The following is a 25506-nucleotide window of genomic DNA, read 5'->3' on the forward strand; positions in this document are numbered from 1 at the left end:
CCAGAAATAACTCGCTCCTCAGTGTTTTTATTTGTGTTTCCATTTGGAGCCATTATTATTTTTCGCTTCAAGACAACATGAAACTGCATTTGCAACCCAGTTTACTTCTGTAATGTAAAACAGAAAGATTGGATGGTTTAATTGATCTCATCAGCATTAAATGAAAGTATTTCAAATGATTATTGAAATAAATCTTTCTTTGTTTATCTTTTTTTTCAGGTAAATGTGTGTTTAATTCTGTTAAAACCCAAATTAGATGAGTAATATTTATTATATTTAAGCTTTTGCCAATGGATGCCATATTTAAACTGATGCAAATTAAATAAAATCTTTCGAAGTTGCAAATAAAGTTTATTGGAGTACATTTAATAATTAAAACTCTTTCAATTTTTCTACATACTTTAAAGTTACTTGCCTTTTCTTTGTAATATTTATGTGAAATTTAAATGCTAACATTTTCTAATCCGTTTTCTCCCCCAGTGCAAGGAATATTTGATCTGTTCAATCATTAAAATTGTAAATAATAAATAATTAGTCGATAAATAGTAATAATTTCTAAAATCATTCTTAAAGAATTTGCAAATGCATTTCAAATTAACCCAGAAACTCAGTTTTTTAATAACAAACTTCAATGTATTATGCCGCGTTATACCGGTCATTTCGCGTTATACCGCTCACAGCCTCATTTTCATCAAATTAATTATGACATCCAGCCCAAATAAGGTCCAAAACATTAAGTTCAAGTGTTCAAATGTAATGCAAACAAACCTCGATCTGAGAAGATACAGTATAATAAATGCTTCGCATCTGCGCCCTTTAGTGACGCTATGTCAGAATAATTGCATTAGCATTTAACCGAGCGCGAGTCTATTTTAGCCTTGTGGGTTTTTAAGCCTGTAAATGTAGTTTGCACAGGTCAAGTATTAGATTTCCTGTAAATAAAGCTGTGTTGAGTCATCTGTGTAAATGCACAGTGACATTTGATGCTTATTTACAGTTCAACAGCGTTTTAGAAACACACTTGTGCATTGAAGGTAATTAATGTTCAGGATTTAAAAAGAGGTTATTGGTGTATTAAAGCAGCCTTATGTAAAAAAAAAGTAGATTTAATTTGAATGTTTGCTTGCATCTCAATTAATTTAGAGGAACTAGTAATAACATTGTAATATTGTAGTAATAACATTGATTATCAAATTGGACTATTCCCTTGTAGTTTCATACAATATATTTTGTACCACTAACATACAGACATTTTTATGATACATTGCAGAATGTTTTGTTTAGATGTCTTTTTTTTATCTCTATGAATTAGTACTTTTTTACTGTGATTTCCTGATAGAAACCACCATAAGCGAATATGTATCAAAGCACGCCAATGGAACGGTTTGCGTTTGATGCTATTTATGGTGAGTCTGCGAACGATTTACAAAAACCAAAACAAATGCATGAAGAAAGATGAATTATAAACACAGGATTTAGTTCTAGCAGGCACACTTGGGATCTATTGCTACATAAAACAGCCCTTCATCAAACCTGCCAACCCGAGATAGAAAAACACATGTGCTATAATCTTCACTAGTCATATAAGCCACAGTTACAGCTGGAGGCCGTTACAGTAGAAATTTTGACACGTTTTCAATTCCAATAAGTATCATTAAGGTTATTCCTAAATGTAGCAAATTATTGCTGAACGTACTGTGTGCAAAACAATTATTCTCAGTGATCTTGTTACCCCTCCGTACCATGCAGTTTCCACATGCAAAATAAATACTTCACAAGAGAAACAAATGTGTGGTGCATTTGAAAGGGAGCATGTGCAATAGTTCGCTAGACAGGTTTTAAGCAAGTGACCATTTCTTGTGCATGTCTGATTGTCTTTTACTAGTCTCGATATCTGCACCTTGTGATGGCATTGAGCGAAACGTCATAAGAAATGGCAAAACAAACAAAAAAGTGCAAATACTCAGGCTAAAACACTGCCCTTTCATTGCTAAAGAAAGAGGTAATCGTCATGCTTTCAAAAATGACTTGAAGTATGAACCTAAGACAAGACTGGTAACATTTACATGGTTGCACCGCTACGATTCTTCTAAATTATCTCAAATCTTAAAAGGAATCACGCTGTGTTAAGTAAGACCTTTAATGAACTTACGGTCAGGCCGACGCTTTGATTAAAATGTGTTGCTTTCAGTCTAATATACGATGATTACATCCTCTATAACTGCGACTACGGATCTCATCCATGCATTCAAACTGTGAAGGTGTGACACTTTCCCCTTGTATATCCAAACAAACAAAACAAGAGAAATAAAAGTTAGTCTACAAAAGCCTTTGACGCACAACCGCAGGATTTTGTGTCTATGTTACATTCGGTAAACAAAAGGAAAAGACGTCCGTCGTCACAGAAACGTCTCGCGATCTCGGTCTGTCAAAGGTTCGCTGAGGTCCGTGTTCGCGGCGTCTGGAATTAGAGCGTGAAAAAGCTCGGTAGTCGTTCGCGTGACGCTGTCGTACGAAGGCGGAGACGAAGCAGCCGAGTGCGTTTCCGTAATTTCGTCCTCGGCGCCGTAGTTCTCCATTATCATCGCAACTATAAGTCCTTCGTTCTCTGGCGAACTGTCGCCGTCTTTGTCGGCGTCTGTCATGTTGAGATGGCGATAAAGTAGCGAGGCTTGTTTTAGCTGACGCCGCATTAGATGCCTCCGATACGAGCGCTGGATCATGATGGCGGAAACTTCTTCTTGCTTGCGCCGAAGCGTCGTCGTGATCGGTTCGTAGGAGATCTTGGATGGGTTTGCCATCATGAACTTCTCTTCCATTTGTTGCTTTAAAGCATCCATTTCGTCCGACTCTCCAAGAACACGTTTGGTGAACGCGAAGAGGATATCCAAACAATGGATCTTGTCGCCGCTCACCATCGGAAGGTCCATGGAAATCAGTTTGATTTTGTTGGGTTTGGTGATGCGCAGCGGCTCGGAAAGTGAGTCGGCGAAATCTGAGAGTTTGGCGTATTCGATAAACTGCGTCGCTTCCTGATCGAACTTCTCCCAGACTTCGTAAAACATCTCGAAGTCGTCCTCGCTCAGCGGCTCTGTGCTCTCCTCGGTGGCCACGCTGAAGTTCTCCAATATAATCGCGATGTACATGTTGACCACGATGAGAAATGAAATAATAATGTAGGTTACGAAGAACGTTATCCCCACTGAAGGATTCCCACAGTTTCCGCGAACGTTCGTCCCGGTGTGAGGAATATCCGGGTCGCACTCCTCCGGAGAGTTGTTGAGGATTGGACTGAGCAGATTGTCCCATCCGGCGGACGTTGTGATCTGGAAGAGACAGATCATGCTGTTTCCGAAGGTTTCGAAGTTGAACATGTCGTCGATGCCGGCTTGCCTCTTGACGTAAGCGAAGTTGGCCATGCCGAAGATAGCGTAGATGAACATGACGAGGAACAGCAGGAGGCCGATGTTGAACAACGCTGGGAGAGACATCATTAAAGCAAAAAGCAATGTCCGGATTCCTTTGGCGCCGCGGATGAGGCGAAGGATTCGTCCGATTCGAGCCAAGCGTATTACGCGGAAGAGTGTGGGCGAGACGAAGTACTTCTCGATGATGTCTGCGAGAACGATACCTGAAACGATAAAGAGACACAGATTTCTCACAAACACAAAGTTAAAAGAAAATCTTAATACTGCTCTTTTACATAAAACAACACCCACCATCATGGGGAACAAAGAGTACGTTTTTTAAGTATAGAAAGAAATGAGTGTGGATTTAATGCAGAGTAACATTATTTACTGAAATCTAAAAAATCTAAAAAATTAAAAACCTTTTTCAGCTAGTTGCCAACAATGTTTTTTTATTTTTTTTTTATCATTAAGATATTAGTAGTATATCGAGTACATTTTTATTCATATATTCATTAATATTTTATTTGTGTGTTTTTGTTATTTTATTTGCCTTTATTCATTTTTATTATAGTTTTAGTTTTAATAATTTTAAAGTTATTTAAAGTTTTTTAAAAGTTATTTTTGGTCTTAGTTTACTATAATAATCCTGGTTCCCAAGACAACTTGATGTATGAAAAAAAAATATATATATAAATATTATATAGAATATAAATTAGAAGCTAAATCTAATTCAAAATATTAATATAAACCACGATAGTGATACTAATACAATAACACTAAAACAGTGTTAAAAATTACATGAATCATGTAATTCAATATAGTAACGTTTGACATTAAGTTGAATAATTTTCGTTTTACTAAAAACAATAAATATTTCGCAACTTACATCTTACCTCACACTCTTTCTCTGTTAAAACTTAAGCGTGAACACTAATTTGTGCTTTTTTCTCTATAAACGGTAAATCTCACCTCCTTTTGATTCAGTATGCTGTATCAATCATTTTGACATTGAAAATAAACAAAAGTATCTTTTTTTGTCATCCTAACAATAAACAGAACCGCATCAAGAACATCAAATACTGGAGCGGAGTTGCTTTTGAGAGCTAAAAAACAGTTGTTTCATGGAAAAGAATTATGAGAAGATACTTTTTGTTTCCCGTGAAAAAATGAACAGCATGTGGTTTCGCGAAAACATTAAATATTAATTAGACTTAATGACCACCAGAATCCATACACCATATTTCGACTAGACCAATTACTGACCATAACCAGCCTTGATTTATTGAAGAGTCTGTACCACTTAAGAGTTAAATGGCTGGTTTTTAAATTTGCGACGGCGCGTCTTTAAGCTTTTAACCTTGCTTTGATACAGAGAAGAAGAAGGGGGTGGCTGCACGAAACCACGTCAGGCTTTTAGCTCATACTGAAAACTCAATCACTGGCCAATCTCCAGGACGGCCGCTCTCTGCGCTTGTTAACCCCTCAGGTCTTCCTCTTTCTCTCATCTGGGGTCTATTCTCAAAATCCCTTTTCTGTGTCACTGAAGCTGTGGCTGTTTATTTATTATTAGGTGAAGTGCTACAAATTTACATTGAATGTCTTTAGACCTTGGTATTTAATGCCACACGGTAAAGCTACTATATCTTACAAAGAGAGACATTACACAGTTTAATCTATGATTTAATGGGACTGGCTGCCTCATGCAGATAAAATATGTTATTACATAAGAGTATAATACTTTAAATTTATTTTACATTATATATTATTGCATATTAAAAAAAATAATAATAATAAATATTATTTATTTTGTTTTTGTTTTTTATAAAAAAAAAATTTATATATTTTTTTTTTCACGACAACCACACTTTTTCAGGCTACTAGTTAAAATACATATTAAATTGAAAAAGTATACAAAACATGAATAAATGTATAGAAAATCTTAATTAAAATACAGATCAGACTTTAAAAGTATGGGTGGCTTTAAAAAAAAAAAAGAAATATATATATACATTTAAAAATGACACTGTTTCAGCTTATATATATGTATATTTTAAAAATAAATGTATATTTTGTTTAATTATATTTAAAAAAAAATTAAATGTCAATTTTAACTAAGTTGAGCAAGCATGGGTGAAATGAAAATTGTATAAAATTAATTATAGTTATAGAAAAACTGATAATAAATGTATTAAAATACTTTTTTATCAAATATTTTCTATGCATCTGTGAATATTTATATTAAATATATAAATAAATATTTAAAGGGTTTTATTGATTTGTAGTATTAACAGTACTTTAATTAACAGTATTTACAGTATTAACCCCTTACCCACAATGGAGAGGATGACAACTACGAAGTCGAAGATGTTCCAGCTGACGGTGAAGAAGTAGCAGCGCAGTGCGATGAGTTTGATGATGCACTCGGTGGTGAAGATGACGATGAAGGCCAAGTTGACGTAGTAAAGGATGACCTCGAGGCTGGGAGACTGTTCGTCCGTCTCCACCATCATCGTCACCATGTTCAGGATGATCAGCAGCATTATGATGATGTCGAAGGCTTGTTTGGACACCAAGTCGAAGAAGAATCCTTGGATCGAGTTCTGAGAAGAAAACAATCCTTGTACTTTTGTCTTAGCATGAGTATAAACAGCTGTATCATCTGCATACATCTGAACCTGGACCTCTGGACAAACTGTAGTCAGATCATTAATGTATAAACTGACAACAAAATTGGTCCAAGAACCGACCCCTGTGGGACTCCAATATTACAGTCAAGAAACGGTGAGCATGCATCATTACATTTCCATCCATGTTTATGTATTAGTAGAAAAATTCAACCTTGATCATTCAGTTAAAAGAATATTATTATTAACGGTACCAAAAGCCTTTTTTAAATCAGGGAAAACAGCACCGAGAACACCTCCCCTATCAAGACTCAATTTAATTTGTTCAACAAAATAACAGTTCGCTGTATCCGTTGAGTGATGTACCCTAAATCCAAGCTACATATGATGTAATGGAACAAGACCAAGATTTAAATGCTATACTAACTGATTCCAAACAACATTTTCAATTACTTTGGAAACAACTAGCTCATTTTGCACCGAAAACTCACAGTAGGCCTAGGGATGGGTTTCTGAGGTTTCTTGGTTCCCAGTTTCTTCATGGCGTTATAATATTTCTTCTGTTCTTCTGTCATGAAGATGTCCTGTCCTCCTAAGTACAGAGATACTCTTCTGTTATTATTACCGTCACCATCACATTCACACCATTCATGCTCGTTATTACTTTGGTTTAAATACTTATCTTTCGCTTCTGTTGGTTGAAATTGTCAATGATGACACCGATGAAGAGATTGAGCGTGAAGAAGGAGCCGAAGATGATGAAGATGACGAAGTATAGGTACATGTACAGGCTGTTCTCTTTAATGGGCTGCTCTTCCACCTGTTTTAGTAGATTATAGACGCTGGAATTACCAAACAATGCGTTTGTATGGGATCCAATGTGGTTTAATGAACTCAAAACGATTTTACTTACAGATCGTGAGTCGACCGCGGCGTACATGATCTCCATCCAGCCCTTGAACGTGGCCTTGAGAAGAGAAAAATACATATGTTACATGAGAACATGAGCTCCACAGTTTGTAATATTCACCTAAAATCAGTTCAGACGTCAGGATTGTGAAACAGCACAAAAGGAGTAAAATTTAATATAAAACTGAAATATATAGTCATATATAGACATTTAAAAACAAAAAACAAACAAAGAAACATTAAATACTAAAACCTCAATCTGAAAAAAAAAAAAAAACTTAAATATAACTTACATTTAATTAATAGGGAAATTAAATGGAGAAATGAAAACTATATACATGTAAAAAATAAATAAATAAATAAATAAATAAATAAATAAAACAGTACCTAATAGGAAAAGTTAATCTGTAAAAAACTTTATTAAATAAATAACTTAATGGAATAATTAATAAAATGTAAAAAAAATAATAGAGCAAATATTGATAAAAACTATGCTAAAAAAAAATTGAACGATAACTTAAAAATGACGAACGTCAACCTGTAAAAATATAAAACTAATAATAATATAAAAAACCTATGCATCCGTAAAAAATACTAATAAATACTAATAAAAATACTAATTACTAATTAAAAATGACTACTAAAATTGACAAACGTTTATTGTAAAACAAACTGAAATAAAATTGTAACTAATCAATAACTAACATTGACAGAAGTCACTTAAAAATGACTAAAATAACTAAAACCAAAATAAAAAGTAATTAAAACTATATTGATTTATTAAAAAATAAGTAATTACTAAAAATGACAAAAGACAGTCGAATCAACTTAATAAAATAGTTAAAACTGAAATAAAAATGAATAAAAGTTGTACAGATGTATAGAAATAGTAGCTGATAAAAATATAGTAAATCTGTAAAAACAAAACAAAATAAAAAAACATATTCAAATAACTAAAACTAAAATCAAATAAAACATTTTACCTCATGAAATGATTTTAATTGAATAAATGAAAAATAAATTATTTTATTTTTTTTAATCCGGTTCACTTATATTGTTTTTTTAACATAAAAATAAAACAAACAAGGAGAATTACAACAAAAAATTCAGAATTAAAAATATAGTATTTTTCTGTTTTCTTTTGTAAAAGAAAAAGCCACAAATAATTATTAAGAATAAGATTTAAATAAAAAATTAAAATAAATTAAATAAAATAATAAAATAAAAACCAAAAATAGCTAATTTAAGTAGTGACTGGGCAAATCTGGACTTGCTGTGAATGAAGCTGGAAGAGCTGATGAATGAATGAATGAATGAATGAATGAAGCGATCAATCAATAAAGGCGGCCCGCTTTCAAAGCAGTGAGTGCCAGAAAACACTACGGTTGGTCTTTTCACCGTAGTTAGCAGTAATTACATTACTATTTCAAGATGTACATAAAAGGTTTGTATTGGATGAAGTCACAAGAAAGTGATGGAAAGGAGCAAAGTGACTTGTTGCTAGGTTACCGCATCAACTAAGTTAAAATGAAGAATGAATGCGTTTGCTCTTGCTGAGCACAAACTTCAGGATAATGGAAGCAGCGGCGGCTAAAAATAACGCTCTCCGACTCGCTCTCGGACAGACGGAGGTGGGCAGCGGCGGAAGAAAACCAGCGGCGGGAAGGAAACGAGCGAGAAACTAAAGCTGAAGCTCAGCAGCTGAAGCAGTGCCACAAACACATGTGCAGATATCTGAGCTACGAAAAATGAGTTTCAGGAGAAAATGTCCCCAAATTCTAATAGAAAATCTACAATTATAAATGTAATATTTTAATATTTATTTATTGTATTATCTTATATATATATATATATATATATATATATATATATATATATATATATATATATATATATATATATATATATATATATATATATATATATATAAGATAATACAATATATAAACATTAAAATAAAATAATAAAATATGCTTGCCTAAATGTAAGATTTATTTATATTGAATTGCATATAAAGTATCCAGTAAAAAAAAAAAAAAAAAAAGTATAAATTCAAACAAACTTGTTTTGTTCATGACTAAATGGCCCCAAATTATAATTTAAATAAATTAAATCAAATAATAAAATATTAATGCCTACATCTTTATATATATATATATATATATATATATATATATATATATATATATATATATATATATATATATATATATAGTTAATGATAATGATAAAACGATAATTAGTGGAAGTTGCTATTTTCTACTTGCTGCTTAAATAAAAATAAAAAATAATAATAATAATAATATATAATATATAATATAATTAAATAAAATATTAATGCTTACATTTAAGGTTTATTCATTTGAGCTGCATATAAAGTTTCCAGTACATCATTTTCTTTATATATATATATATATATATATATATATATATATATATATATATATATATATATATAATGCTGTTTTTAGGAGCATTAAAAATTATTTTCACATGCCCCCAAGTTCTAATAAAATAAATAAATAAAAATGAATAAAAAAATAGAAATGCAAATCTAAACGTATCAATTATGAGCAATACAATTATTATCACCAATATGGAACAAATAACACATTTAAATTAAATATCAATACCTAAATTTAAGATTAATTTAAAATGCGTATAAAGTTTATAAACTAATACATTATTATATTAGCCAATCATACATAAATGCAACAGGTCAGATTACCACCATCAGATGGGATAAATAAATAAATAAATAAATAAATAAATAAATAAATAAACAGAAATAGTATTTGGTTTTATTTAAATTGTCATGCACTCATTCAAATGGATTAGAATCGGTATGAATTTGTTGAAAACAACTGAATAGTATGAACATGGTTCAGATGGCCAGCTGCAACACAAAGTGTGATTAGTTTGTGAGCATCATGGAGGAACAGAAGCGGATGCTCACCACCTGCAGCAGAGCGAGGTACCCAGCGCCCACGTTATCGAAGTTAACCTTGACTTTGCTCCAGTAATACTGCGTGCTGTTCATCTCCAGACACTCGCTCTTGTTGTTGATGAAGGAGGCGTTGAAGATGAAGCCGGTGCGGTTGACACAGCGGCCGAACTTCCCCGCGAACAGATTGACTCCCATGATGCTGAAGATGAGCCAGAAGATGAGACACACCAGCAGCACGTTCATGATGGACGGGATCGCCCCGATCAGAGCGTTCACCACCACCTGGTTACGATGAGAACACAGCATCCGTCACATCACTGACCGAGAGAGAGAGCGTGCACCGCTCCGTCCGAGATGATTTATGAATGGCCTTTGGCGACTGGTATTTATGCACAAACTCCTGATAATGTACAGCGAGTGTCAAAGCACTTTAAATGTCATTCATAAAACATGAACATTATTAAAAGCTGAACTCTACCGGATCAGATGCATCGGGGAAGTGCGGGTTTAACACATGCTTATAGGTCACGCTTCACCCCAACATCAAAATACAAATGCAGAAATCTGTTTTAGGAGCAATGCATATATAGACTTTGATATTTAACCAATAAATTATAGATTGATTTCCACTACTACTACTATTTATTAATATGCATGCACACACACACACACACACACATGTAATATATATATATATATATATATATATATATATATATATATATATATATATATATATATATATATATATATATATATATATATATATACATATATATATATATATATACATATATGTGTGTGTGTGTGTGTATATTACATGTGTGTGTGTGTGTGTGTGTGTGTGCATTAAAATCTATAAATGGAGATTATTTAAATAATAATATATTAATGCATACATAATTTTCAATCTAATTGCAACTTATAATATAATGTGATTCATATTTGTCAGCCAAACATAAATGAAACTAACTAACTAATTAAAAATTCATTAAATTATTAAATTAAAAATCATTTATTTTTAACTATTTGTTTTTATTTGATTTTATTTAAATAATTATTAATATTATTTAGGTACTTTTATTAAATTAAATTAAATTAAATTAAATTAAATTTTTTATTTTTTATTTTTTATTTTTTATTTTTTATTTTATTTTATTTTATTTTATTTTATTAAATTAAATTAAATTAAATTAAATTAAATTAAATTAAATTAAATTAAATTAAATTAAATTAAATTTATGTAATTTAATTTATGTAATTTAATTTATGTAATTTAATTTATTTGATTTGATTTTAATTATTATTATTTAATTTTATTTAGGTACTTTTATTAAATTAAATTAAATTTAATTTAATTTAATTTAATTTAATTTAATTTAATTTAATAGTAAAATGCACACGGTTAGTTTATGAATTTGTTTATGCTAAAAGTGTGTAATCAAATAAATAAATCTTAAATTTAGGCATTAATATTTCTAAATATGTTATTTTTGTATTAGTTAAAAAAAGGATATAAAATATATACATACTATATATATATATATATATATATATAATATTTAAATAAATCAGATGTTGTTTTGATGCAGGTCTGAGAGAGACAGCTCTTTCTGGATGTCACTGTAAAGCGGCGTGACGTTTAATCTGATTTACGGCCAGTGGACGGGGAATTCCTCGCCTCTCCTCGCTTTCACTGAGCGAGCGAAACTAAAGCAGAGCTGTTGACTTCAGTCGGGACAGAACTGCAGACGCACAGAGATCACAAACACAACACTACATCAGCACTAATGCACTTACATTTCTCAAGACACTACACTGTCTGTCATACACTCGTGAAAGAAAACATCCAAAACACACTTTATTTTATTCTTTTTAATTTAGTAGCTGTTTAGTGGAAAGACAACATCCAAAATAGACTTTTTAGTTTCTTTAATTATTATATTTATTATTATTTTTAGTTACAGTTACTTTAGTAGTTTATTTCATTTACTTTATCCATTTGTGTCAATAGATTTCTAATCTAAAACTGAGACCATAATACGATTAATTTTTTTAATTAAAATACATTTGAACTGAAATGAACGAAATCTGACATTTTTCATTTTAATTTAGTAAAAAAATTATAAAAAAACAAATAATAATAAAAAATATTAAAATAACAATAAATAGATAAATAAATGAAATAAAATAATAATAAAATAACTGAAAACTATAAACATATATTAAAAAGAAAAAAAACAGACAACAAATTACTAAAACTTTAACAAAATTTGAAATAAATAAAAGCAAATATAAAAATAAAAATGAATTCGAAATCTTATTAAAATTATAAAAATATATCAATGCATCAGAAAAGTGCATACTTATAAAAAATATAAATATGCATATATAATATGTATATTATATAATTATAAAAATGACATTTAACTCTTAAAAAATAACAATAATAATGAAATTAAAATAAAAACAGAAAATGAACAACAAAATACATATTTTTTTATTATAATTATTTATTATACTAATAATAACTCAGTACTTGCATTTAAAACTAAAAGATTTGAATTCTGTTTTTATGCAATCTTCAGATTAATGTTCTGGAAATTAGTGCAGATTTAATTAAATAACGCCTCATTTGGATATTTAAACACTATTTCAGATTTGTTTTTTTAATGTATCTGTGATTCTCAATGCCTTAAATCTCCACTGGCTGAAATATCACTGTATAAATGATCAAATGAATATGTGATCGTGGTGTTGTCTGGTGTGTGTGTGAGGATGAGGAGATGAAGATAACACTGAGTTTGTGAGCGATGAAGAACACACACGTGCTAACAGCGTTTCTGACATTCAATTATCCAGAATACTGATGGTGTTTCACAGCGGACAGAACGCTGCTTCATCATCCACCGCTTTCTGCTCATTTAATAATCTACTGTACACACACACACACACACACACACACACCACGCTAACACCCTGTAATACTGACAGCAAATCAAACACGTTGCACAAATACATGCAACTGCAGGAAAAGGAAGATAACACTGGAAAATTAACAATGGACGCCAGAAAAAGTCCTCCAAATGAGCTTTTAATTATAATACATTCACATCTACTTATATCATTTATTTATTTGATAAAGTTTAATATTATCCATCAATGAAAAACCTCCTCAAAATGTCACTGTACGTCGTAGTATTTTAATTATAAAAACGCATTCAGATAAATAATTAATATAAGTAATGCTTTAATCATAATACAATTTTAATGATATATTTCATTCTTATTTGTATTTTATAATTTGTAATATTATTTATACATTTTAATATATTTATTATATATATATATATATATATATATATATATATATATATATATATATATATATATATTTATATATTTATATGTATATGTATATTAATTATAACACATTTATATTTATTTCTAGTTTTTATTCTTTTATTTTAAATATTATCCATCGATGAAACATCTAAATATCACCATATTATGTAATATTTTAATTTAAATAAATTTATATTTAATTATATATTTTTATTCTTATATTTTATAAATTTTAATATCATCTATCAGTGGAAATCTACTTAAAGGGTCACTCTATTAATTATCATACATTTATTAATATTTTAGATATTGTATTTTTACATTTATTTTCTTTTTTTTTGTGTATTATTAATTTTATTAATTTTAATATGATCCATGAAAATCTACCTGTACATCACTGTATTATGTAATATTTTTGTTATAATAAATGTATGTGTAGTTATATGTTTTATTCGTTATTTAATTAAAATCCACTTAAGATTTCACTTTATATTTTTTTTTTCTTTTTTTTTTTTACATTTATGGGTTATTTGACTAAATGATATATTGATATATTGATTCACCGCGTAATACTGAAAAGTCTTTTCCATTTCCCGTGTAAAGCCTCCAGCAGTGAATGAGACGTCACCTTTCAGAGTCTGACTGCAGGAAGATTAAACGGATCAGATTTGATTAAACAGAAGAGCAGTGAGAATATGAGCATTAATGCTGTAAAACCCAGCGCAGTGTTAGTGGAGTTACTGTCGGATCGATGGGGAGAAATAAACCAACACAAACAAAACCAGGACTTTACTTCAATCTGATGAAAACACGTCGCATTTCACACTAGAAATCAAGCTTTTTTTTTTAGGACTATTATGTTTTTTTTGTTGCAGAATTATTTAAATCACAATTAAACATTTTCCCCACAGTTTCATTTATATATTCTCATTAAATCACATTAATGTAAAAAAAAATAAAATGCATTGATATCAGCAGAAATAAAAGGGAATACAAAAATACTCTCTCTCTATATATATTTTTAAAAACGTTATTTTTAACCATTATTGTTATAAGAATTTGGTTTAAAATGTGATAATATATATATATATTCCTCAAAATCAGCTTAATATTTTGATTTTGGGCAGAAATGTGACGTCAACATCGTTTCAGATCACTGATATTTCTTTACATGCGATTAATAAGATTTTAATGAACTGTTCAAGCAATCAAACGGCAGATTTAGAGACAGTAACCCTGTTTAAACCAGTCTAAGATGCTCTGGTTTGATGGTTTTAGAGGGTTCTGGATGCTTCTTAAACTCTTCAAAATTAAGATTCTTTATTGGCTTTTACTGGTTTCATGAAGAACCTTTAACATCCATCGAACCTTTCAACTGCACAAAAGATTCTTTAGATTTTTTAAATGTTCTTAACACCTAGACATTTATTTATTTATTTTAAAGAACGGTTCACTTTGTGGTTCTTTAGGGAACCAAAATTGGTTCTTCCAAAAAAAAGAATTTAATAATAATTGCCCAAAGAATCATTCAGTGAAAAGTTCTTTGAAGAACCATCTTTTCTTAGTGTGAAGAACATTTTAATAATCTTAAGAACCCTCTTCCAATACTATGACCATTTTGTGCAGGTTGAAAGGTTCCATTGATGTTAAAGGTTCTTCATAGACCCTTAAACCAAAAAAGGCTCTCTATTGGCTTCTCTTGGTTCCATGAAGAACAGTTAACATCTATTGAATCTTTCCAGGTTCTAAATAGTGGAGAAATGTTCTTCAGATAATTAAATGTTCTTCACACCAAGAAAATGGTTCTCCTAATGGTACTTTGGGAAACCAAAAAGGGTTCTACACTCACAACTCACACAAAATAATTCTAATTTATTTTTAATGAGGCCATAGAAGAACCACTTTTGGTTCCTTAAAGCACCTTTCAGTGAACAGCTCTTCTTTCCTGGTCTGAAGAACTTTTTAATGTTCTAAAGAAACATTTGTGCAATGAAAGGTTTTCATAGATGTTAAACGTTCTTCATTAGAACAATCAATGCCAATACACTCCTAAAAATAAAGGGTCTTTATTTGCATCTGTGGTTCCATGAAGAACCTTGGACATACATTGAATCTTTCCAGGTTCTTTAGAGTGAAAAGAGGTTCTTTAGATCATTGTGTTTTTCACAAAAGAAAATAATGGTTCTTTTTAGAACTGATCACTAAAGGTTCTCCAGGGAACCCAAAATGGTTCTTCTATAGAACAGCTACAGAACACCCCTTCTGAAGCTTTTATTTTAAAAATTGATTTCTTAAAAGAACCATCTTTGCCTAGTGTGAGGAACATTTTAATAATTCATAGAACCTGTTTTGAAAGGTTCTTCATGAAACCATCAATGCTAGTACAAATAAAGGCTCTCGATTGGCTGATTCTACTGGTTCCGTGAGGAACCTTTAACGTCCATGGAACATTCCCAGGTTCTTTATAATGAAAAAAAAAAAGTTATTTAGATCAATACATTTTCTTCACATGAAGAAAACAATGGTTCTTTTAAGAATTGATTACTAAAGGTTCTTTAGGGAACCAAAAATGGTTCTACGGTATCAGTGTAAGAACCCCTTTTGGAAGCTTTATTTTTAAAAGTGTAAAAACTTTTGGAACTTTTCCATTTATCAAAAGTTCTTTAAAGTGGAAAAAGGTTTAAAACGTTCCACTTCGTTTACTGAAAAGTTCTTAGGGGAACCAAAAATGCATTAAAACATTAAGAGCATAAGACCATAAAACCACCACAGACTGGTTTAAAAAGTCTTGAGAAGATTCTAATCTCTCCCTGAAAAAATACTCAGCCGAAAATCGCTCGTTGAACCTGTTGCACTGACAGACAGACAGAGACGAGTGTATCTTACCCTCATGCCTTCAAACCGGGACAGTGCTCTCAGCGGTCTGAGGGCTCTAAGCGTTCGGAGAGATTTGATGGCAGAAAAGTCCGAGTAGCCCAGCGTGTTTGCTACAAGGCTTACGATAGACACCTGAGTGACAGAGAGCCGAGGAGAAAGAGAAGACAGAAATGCAGCGTTAGGACAGCAGTAACATCTACAGTCCTGCGGAAGGAAACGACGCGTCAGACTGCAGCGCTAGGAGGAAAATCAGGGGTTAATCGTCTGGTTCTGGAGACCTGTTAAGGAGGAATGCTGTTTTAAGCACCAGTGGTGGTTGTTTCATCCCTCCTCTGTGACCTGAGAAGGAGAGGTTTAGAAGGACAGCTGTTTATTGAGGCAGATGTTTTCTTCGGTGGCGGGCCCGAGTCAAGCGGCTCTTACCCTCATCCCAGCAAAGCGAGATACAGCACGGAGAGGCCGGAGCGCCCGGAACGTCCGCAGAACCCGCATAGAGCCAATCTGATCATAACTGACCACACGTGCCACCAGACCAATCACTGACACCTGCATGAAGCGAATTATAGCTCGTTTAGTTTCTGTGAAGTTCATAAGTTCCTCATCAATCAAATGGGATTGGTGTGTTCACGTTCCAATCCAGTCTTTAAAAATGTAAAAAGTAAATGCATTTCATGTGGGTTTGGAAGCTTTAGAAGTACTTGATCTTATTCATTATAAATATTAAAATCTCATAATTTTATTCATATTAATAATATTGAAAAAAAAAAAACTTTTTAAAAGTAAACTTTTAAAAACAATTTTAAAAGTAATGATGTAATTCATCATAAATATTATAATATTATACTTTATTAAATACAATTTCATATTATACATATAATAAATTCAAAAAATTATATAAAAATGTAATATATAAATTATCTCATAAAAAATACAGCAATATTCATATTACTCATGTTAATCACATGGGGTTGTTTTGTTCATGTTCCAGTCAGTCTTAATAATTAAAAACAAAAACAAAAACAAAATCAATGATTTCAATGCCAAAGTAAATGCATTTCATGTGCATTCAGATGCATTTATAATAAATTATTTATTAAGTCTCATTTATTATAAATACTGGAATTAAAAATTTCATATTATTTATAAGAATCCATTTTTTTCAATGGTTTAGTCAGTTTTATATATATATATATATATATATATATATATATATATATATATATATATATATAAAGTAAATTAAATTTAATTAATATTAATCAAATTGGAATGACTTACTCTAAATAATATCCACTCATATTTCAAATATTTTTCACTATTAATTAAATTAAATTAATTGCTTCATATTATTCATATAAATAAAACTGGCATTGTTGTATTACAGTCAATCTTTGAAAAAAATAAAAATAAATTACATCTTTAGATTTCAAAGCAGTCTAGAAAGTTTATTAAAAGTACTCAATGTAATTTATTCTAAATATTAAAATTTGAATTTTATCCAAAGTGAATTATACAGCATTTCATACATAATTTTTCATGCATCTTCTGGGAATCAAACCCATGACCGTTGTATATGCTACAGGAATTTAACATACTTCTGTGCTTTTAAATACATATTTTAAGCACTTTTTACATCATCTCATCAAGCATCAATAAATTGCATAACATGAAGTATAATCTGAAGAGACTGTATTCGATCAGTATTTCATGCTGCAGTGAAGGTGGAGGTGAAGTGTGTAATTTCTGCAACACTTGCATCAGCAAACAGATTACAACATCAAAAATAATTACACACTTCACCTTTCACATCACAACTTCACAGTCTCCTGCAGTCCTGAATGCACAGCTCTCTTAACCCTCTCTTTTGTTCTCATCGAACGTAGTCACAAAAATAAACCTCACATCCATATAAAAGCACAGATCAGTTACACATCACAATCTGGACAACGATGCAGTCGTGGTTGTTTTGGCCCTTCGGTCACAGTCACGAATGACATTTTTAACTGATGAACAGATGAATGATTTCTTAAAAATATAGCGTGTAAGCTTAGAAAAATAGACTAATGAGGGAAAATACAATAGTTATGGCCTGCTAACATGATCCTGTTAATATTTGTATATAGTTCAACATATGCACAGCAGACATACATTTTTCATGCATAAATGCATTTAACCCTCTGGTGTGATTTTGTATTTTTAGGGGATTTAAATAGACTAGTTGTGATCAATGCCTGTTAATCCTTTTCGAGCATAGAAAATAAAACATAAAAATGAAATTTCCAACTAAAATTGTTGTAATTATTATAATTTTTTTTACATTTGATATGACGTACATTTTTCCACAAAATTGTGGCAAATAAAAAAAAAAATCATCAATTTTTTAAAGTAATATATATATATTGTTTTTCTTAGTTTAATGGAGTCTTTTTTCACAAGAATTAACTATTTTAGTTTTCTGCATCATAATTTTATGTTTAATTCAGTGTTTTGCCTTTTCTTTGGCATTTAGCATTTTCTAAGTGATTTTTTAAAGTAAACCCTACAGCATTTTTTTCAGTATAGGTTGTTATTGTATCAGAATTAAACCAAACATATGCACAAATACAAACTTAGCAAGACTAGCATGTCGCTAGCATGTTTGTACAGTAGCATGATTAGCAAGTGACTAGCATGTCATTAGCATGTTACTAGCACGTTCCTAGTATGATTAGCTTGTTGCTAGCATGCTTCTAGCATGATTAGTATGTTTTGCTAGCATGTTTCTAGCATGATTAGCATGTTGCTAGTATGTCGCTAGCATGTTGCTAGCATGTTTCTAGCATGATGCTATCATGTTTCTAGCATGATTAGCATGTTGTTAGTATGTCGCTAACATGTTTCTAGCATGAATATCATGCAACTAGCATGTTTCTAGCATGATTAGCATGTTGCTAGTATGTGGCTAACATGTTTCTATCATGATTATCATGCAACTAGCATGTTTCTAGCATGATTAGCATGTTGCTAGTATGTCGCTAGCATGTTTTTAGCATGATTAGTATGCGATTAACATGTTGCTAGCATGATTTTATATATATATATATATATATATATATAGTGTTTTTTTTAGTTTAATGGAGTTTTTAACAAGAATTAACTATTTTAGTTTTCTGCATCATAATTTTATGTTTAATTCAGTGTGTTGCCTTTTCTTCGGCATTTAGCATTTTCTAAGTGATTTTTTTTTTAAGTAAATCCTACAGCATTTTTTTTCAGTAAAGGTTCTTATTGTATCAGAATTAAACCAAACATATGCACAAATACAAACTTATGCACATACCTACAAATACTGAGATAAAGGGCCAGAACAAACAGCACTGTATCACTGGACTGAATCTGCAGCTCAACAACAGCAAAACAATATGATAACAATTATGAATGATCATCTTTCAATGTTACTGATGAAATACAGATGATTTGATTATTCTACAACAGAAAAGTTGCTCTCTGTAAACCCAAGCTCATTCAATCTTTCAGAGATTTTAAATGTTTTATAATGAAGCACTTCTGCTGTTATTAATTTGCTGCACTTTGCAATCAAACGCTGGGAAAGTAAATTGATGCACTTACGTCGACAATGAGGAAGTCCAGCCAGCACCAGTAGTTGGTGAAGTACTTCCTGAAACCGTAGGCGATCCACTTCAGACCCATTTCCAAGATGAAGATGTAGGTGAAGATCTTGTCTGCGTATTCAAGCACCACTTTGACCACTTTCCTTTGTTCAATGTAAATGTCTTCAAATGCCTTTAAACAGAAAGACACAGAAGCAGCAGTGTGTTAACAAACCACACGTCCAGAACAAGCTGAGGAAGACTTCTGAAGACATCCAGCACTTCATTTACATTCATGTTATTAACACAATCAACAGTCAACTGAATGAGGACAGGCTGGGACAATCTACAGAAATATGACAGAAAAGCAGCAGGAACATTTTATTAATGTGATGTTTAGATTGTGCCATATTTTAAAGAAATTAAGTTATTAAGGGTTAGACTAATGGTGTATTAGTATCACTGAGATACTATTATCAGGGTTAACTAAAACTAAAACCTAAAAAAAAAAAAATACTTAAACTAAAATAAACGTTATTGAAAAAAATAAAATAAAATAAAATAAAATTAAATTAAATTAAATTAAATTAAATTAAATTAAATTAAATTAAATTAAATTAAATTAAATTAAATTAAATAATTTTTATTTCAGTTAATTACCAAAGGAAAATTTTAATTTAGTTTAAATATACCAAAATAGCTTTAGTTTTAGTGCATCTACAGTTGTTGTTGTTTTGTTTTTTTTTTGCTGATTTTTATTGAAATTTTTAGGTTTAGCTATTTTAGTACATTATGTTAAACTAAATCTAAAAGAAAGATGCTGCATCAGACAATTTGATGAAAACAAAAATATATTTATTTCAATAAACATTTATTTATTTCAAGTAATTACATTTTTGATTTATGTTAGTTAACTAAAATAAGCCTTATTTGGATCATTGTTAGTTTAATATAGTATAACTAAAATACAATTATATTTTTTATTAATATTCACATTTTTATTTTTATTGTAGTTAGTTTTATTTTTTACATTTTTTTATGTTTTAATTTTTTTTTATTTATACATATTTTATATCCGTTAACATTTATCTTAAGTATATAAATTTATATTTTTAAAATGGTTTTATGGTTTAAATTTTAGTTAACTAAAACATGAAAATGAGAAATGGCATTTTGTATGGTTTAAGTAGTTAACTATAGTAACCCCTGTTTGGACCACTGTTAGGATGAGTAAATGATGAATTTCAATTCTTGGATGATCTATTTCCTCTTTATTAAGCATCCAGACTGTTTGTCTGAGCGGTTCTACTCTACTGCACATATGTGCACCGATGTCCAGCCGAACATCTGCGTCCACCGGACTCGCCGCTGGTTTTTGCAGACTATGCTGTTTCTCATTTTCTGCTTACTTCCTGTTTTCATGTGTAATCATTCAAGTGCACGTCTGAGAGAACAGCTGCCTGCTGAAGCTGCTGGTAAATGCCACTAAAATACCAGCCGGTCTGCACACACCTGGCACCCGGCCGCAAGACAGAGCTCTGACATTAGCCCTTCTCTGTGAATCACACACGCTGGACTCTGATCTTTAAGGAAATGCACAGACTTATATAATATTATGCAGTGGGAATATATTTTTCGCTCTGGCATTTACTGTTTTCTGTCTTGCATAATCTCACGAAGAGTCAACACAAAACCAATTTGGCGTCTTCCTGGTCTTATTACGCATGATTCATCGGTGCATGTTATTATAAATGAAAACAAACAATTCTCTTTGTAATTTTTTTTTTTATCCTCGAGACACTGTTCACTACCTAATCAACTGCTAATATATAAAAGGTCATGCTTTATATTTTTTTTATGTCAAGTTGTGGTAAAGATTATATTACAATAAAAATGGATTATGAAAGTATTTCATGTTGCGTTTAACACAATAACCTTCATTAAAGCTGCGGTAGATAACTTTTGACGCTCTAGCGGTTAATAAACAGAACTGCTTGCGTCTTGCGGAAGAACATTGTAGCCGGAACTACTTCTCTCTGCATTTTACTGATGAATAGAAAGTTCAAAAGAAAAGCATTTATTAAATTTTTTTACTACATTATGCATGTATTTATTTGCACTTATTATGACATAATGATCCAATTCAATAAAAATGTTCAGTGATGTATTAATGAAAATTACTCACCATGAAACGTAAAGAGCAATAACTGCTTTAAAAAGCAATAAAACACAAAATCTCTGGCAACAAATCAATAATGCTGTTAATTTAGCACTAACAGTGGCTGTATGAAAGAATGAGTAAGACTGTGATTATTTCTCAACACGGCTAACAGCCTGTGGCACGTGTTGATGTAGATTAGTGTCATCTGACATCTGCACATTTGCTTCTGTTGACCAGTCAGCAGGCCTTCAGCCGCCACAGGCCAGCTAGCAGGAAGTGAGCTGCCACTTCCTGCCTTACACACACTGATAGAGACAGCTACTGTGCTTGGTTTAAAGTCAATGCTGTCATAAAGGTCAGTGAAGCAAGCTAATGCACAAGAAAGACGTCTTTACTGAGACACTACAAGCAAAACATTGCTTTATCATGCACTGCTCAAGATTGTGATTTTGCTTCCAAAACATGTCTTCTTTCAGACTAGTGGAAAGAAAACAGCCAACATACTAATTTAAGTGTTTATTTTAGTATAATTAAGTATTAATTAGAAAATATGATAGTTTTAATTAATATTTTGAATGAAATTCTATTTTCTTAATACCAGTTAACATTTTAGTAATGTAGTTGTTTTTGGCCATTTTTTCTATATAGTCTATATAGTATTCATTAATTTTTATTTTAGTTATTTTAGTATATCAAGTTAAACTAAATTAAAATGAAAAAGATTAATATTGCCTTGGAAACTAAGTTAAATTAAATAAGTATTTTTATATATATATATTTTATTTCAAATCACTTTTTTATAGCTTTAGTTTTAGGAAACTATAGTAACCCTGGTTTAGACCAACTTTTGGATGTGTAAATGATGAATTTTCATTTTTGGATGATCTATTTCTTTAAGTTTCCCTCTTTATTAAGTGTCCGGACTTTTAAGTGTTTATTTTATTGCACTTTATCTATTCGCGTCTTTACATTTCAATTACAACACATGTTTTAAAAGTTTTATCTCCACTTCATCCTCACTTACATACACCAAAACTTAGAGTTTTATTCCTCTCTTTATTTTGAAGGTTTTTACTGAGGGATTTGTTCATATATCATTCACACTGGTTTATACAGCTTTTTATTTCCGAAAACATGGTGAAAATGCATACTTTTTAAAAGCTGCAAGTTTTATCTCCACTTCAGCAACACTTACAAACACCAAAACTTAGAGTTTTATTCCTCTCTATATTATGAAGGTTTTTACTGTGGGATTTGTTGATTTATCATTCACCTCATTTTATACAGCACTTTATACCTAAAAACAAAGCGAAAATTTGTTTTTCCTGTCTGTTGACAGTATTTTGTAATTTATGGAGTGATAAAAATATATATAAAAAATCCCCTCAGTAAAAATATTTAACATTAATATGTCAATAAAATCAAATAAGAAATCTGAACCTGGCTTTTTCCAATGTTCAGATTAATCTCTGGAAAGGTCCACAAATTAGTGCACATTTAACTTGATCATGTCCTATTTGTGTGAACATAACATTTTAGAACCCTTTTAAAACAAAGCAATTGTCTTTATATACTGTGATTAATAAACGGGGAAAGTATGTGTTATCTATTAGTTAAAATTTTCACCTGTAGTTTCTTGCCTTAAGCTACAAATCCTACTACTGTGACTGACCTCAATGCAACAAGTTGCGCAAAACAAGTTTTAACATTCATCGCAAACTAAAAATGTCAGATTGAAGCTCACCAGTGCTCCACTGCTTAGGAGGATCATGAAGATGATGAAGGACTCAAACCAGCTGTGCTCCACTATCTGATAACAGGTCTTCCTCAGATGCCACCAGGCTCGACCCAGACCCTCGGACGTGTTGATATCACAGCACTTAAAGCGACGCACACAAACTGGAAAACAAACACAGTAAAGATTAACGATTTAAAATTGGGTCATTGCAACACATTTGTTCTAATATGATGAAAACATAATTTAAAATGTTACATTTTTTATTTTAGATTCTTTTTAATATTTTTATACCATATTCAACAAATATTCTTATTGAATAACTCCAAAATCAAGTGCACTGGTTAAAAAGAAATAAAATGTTAATAAACAATATAACTAAATAATAAAATAAAAAATATAGAAAAATAAACACCTACAAATATCATGATTTTTTAATGTATCACATTTTTTGAGTGTCTACAGGGGTCATTGCTATGAAATTATTTCCTTTTTGTTGATATTTTTTTCTTTATTATACTAAATATTACACTGATAAAATTTCCACCAATTGACTTAAAAATGTAAGTATTATCCACTTTGTTGTACTTAAATAATTTCTACTTAAATTACATTAAACCAACTTAAAAAAGCAAGTTAGATTTCTTGTAACTTTTAAAAATGTGAAATTGTTCGACTTATTTTTGATGAATTAATATAAAAACAAATTGAAATGACGTACAGATCATAGATATTTACAGTGTAACATTTTAAAACAAAACTTCCTTTTTAATAATTATAATAATAATGAATATGCCAAGCTACAGTAGGTAGACATCCAAAACGCCCCATTCTACCACCGCCGTGGTGTCTGTAAAGTGTATTTGCAGCTTTTGACCGCTGAGTGGCGCTTTATCAAACAAGCGCATCAAAGCACATTTTTGCAAATAGACGTCAGTTTTGTCTCGCTGATGTGTTACATTTGACGGCTTCAGTCACGGAAAATGAAAGAAAAACACTATAGTTAAAATCTCATAAATTTAATATTTCATATTCACAGATGAAAGTTTGGTATTTATGAAGTTATGTGCATTTCTTAAAACGAATTCAAGTAGGATAAATGTCAAGCCTGTGCCTGAGTCTGTGCTTATATTTTCTATAAGCTACATGGTATTAAACCCTATTTTAGATTTGATACATTTAAAAGGTGTGCAGTATTATTTATTTTATATGAATTATGTGTTATATTATTCAAAAGAAATTGTGGTTTACTTTGCATCGAAGCATTAAAAGTGGTAGCCTATTTTAGGGGGGTAGGCTACATGGATTAATATGCAAAATGTCAATATTTTCATATATTATGCCTATTTTTTTATTTATATTAAAAAATTCCTTTAATAAAACAACATGCATTTTTGCTATTCGTTACCTGTCCTTTATTTTGACAGATAACTTCTTGGGGAAAAGACATTTGTCTGTACACTGATTAAGAAATTGTTGCATTTTTAGTAAAACGTGAAGCACTGTATAATTTCATTCCCAATACAAACAAATAAATTAAACCTGCACGATTTAGCTAAATCTTTGAAACTCTAAAGAATGGACGGATTAATAAAACATCCTCAAGATTAAACTCATTTTTCTGAAATTAATAGATTAGATTATTCACATACTGATCAGAAGTCAGACTATAAGTGAGACGACAGCACTTATTTTGCCGACTTTTCCCCTTTTCAAAAACTCTTTGTCCAAATCAACATTTGAAAATGCGACTTCCAAACACTTCAAAAGATCACAAACGCAGTTCCAGCGAGAACGTGGAGATCAGCAGCTGAACTGCTCTACTGCTTGTAATAAAAATGCATCAGTAGAAATAAATGATGCCGTCAGCGTTGGGCTCATTAATGGAGCTCAGGCTGCTGTAAAAGG

At 30.8% G+C, this 25506-nt stretch overlaps 1 protein-coding gene across 2 annotated transcripts in view; it reads right to left on the reverse strand.

Moving 5' to 3' along the window:
• Nucleotides 1-671: 671 nt before the first annotated feature.
• Nucleotides 672-25506, reverse strand: part of scn5lab (sodium channel, voltage gated, type V-like, alpha b) — a 139373-nt gene continuing 114538 nt past the window's right edge. Inside the window, exons 19-28 of one of the 2 annotated variants that reach the window (XM_026241624.1) lie at nt 23608-23762; nt 19722-19895; nt 16536-16658; nt 16122-16244; nt 9900-10172; nt 6948-7001; nt 6717-6854; nt 6526-6630; nt 5740-6010; nt 672-3631 (exon numbers count right to left, since the gene is read on the reverse strand). In XM_026241624.1, the coding sequence (XP_026097409.1) occupies nt 2400-3631; nt 5740-6010; nt 6526-6630; nt 6717-6854; nt 6948-7001; nt 9900-10172; nt 16122-16244; nt 16536-16658; nt 19722-19895; nt 23608-23762 (2648 nt within the window). In that variant the 3' untranslated portion in view covers nt 672-2399. The remainder of the gene's footprint in view (nt 3632-5739; nt 6011-6525; nt 6631-6716; nt 6855-6947; nt 7002-9899; nt 10173-16121; nt 16245-16535; nt 16659-19721; nt 19896-23607; nt 23763-25506) is intronic. The other variant, XM_026241625.1, reaches the window with a different exon arrangement.

This window comes from Carassius auratus, linkage group LG49B (genome assembly GCF_003368295.1).
Source record: "Carassius auratus strain Wakin linkage group LG49B, ASM336829v1, whole genome shotgun sequence".
NCBI classification, from domain to species: Eukaryota; Metazoa; Chordata; class Actinopteri; order Cypriniformes; family Cyprinidae; genus Carassius; species Carassius auratus.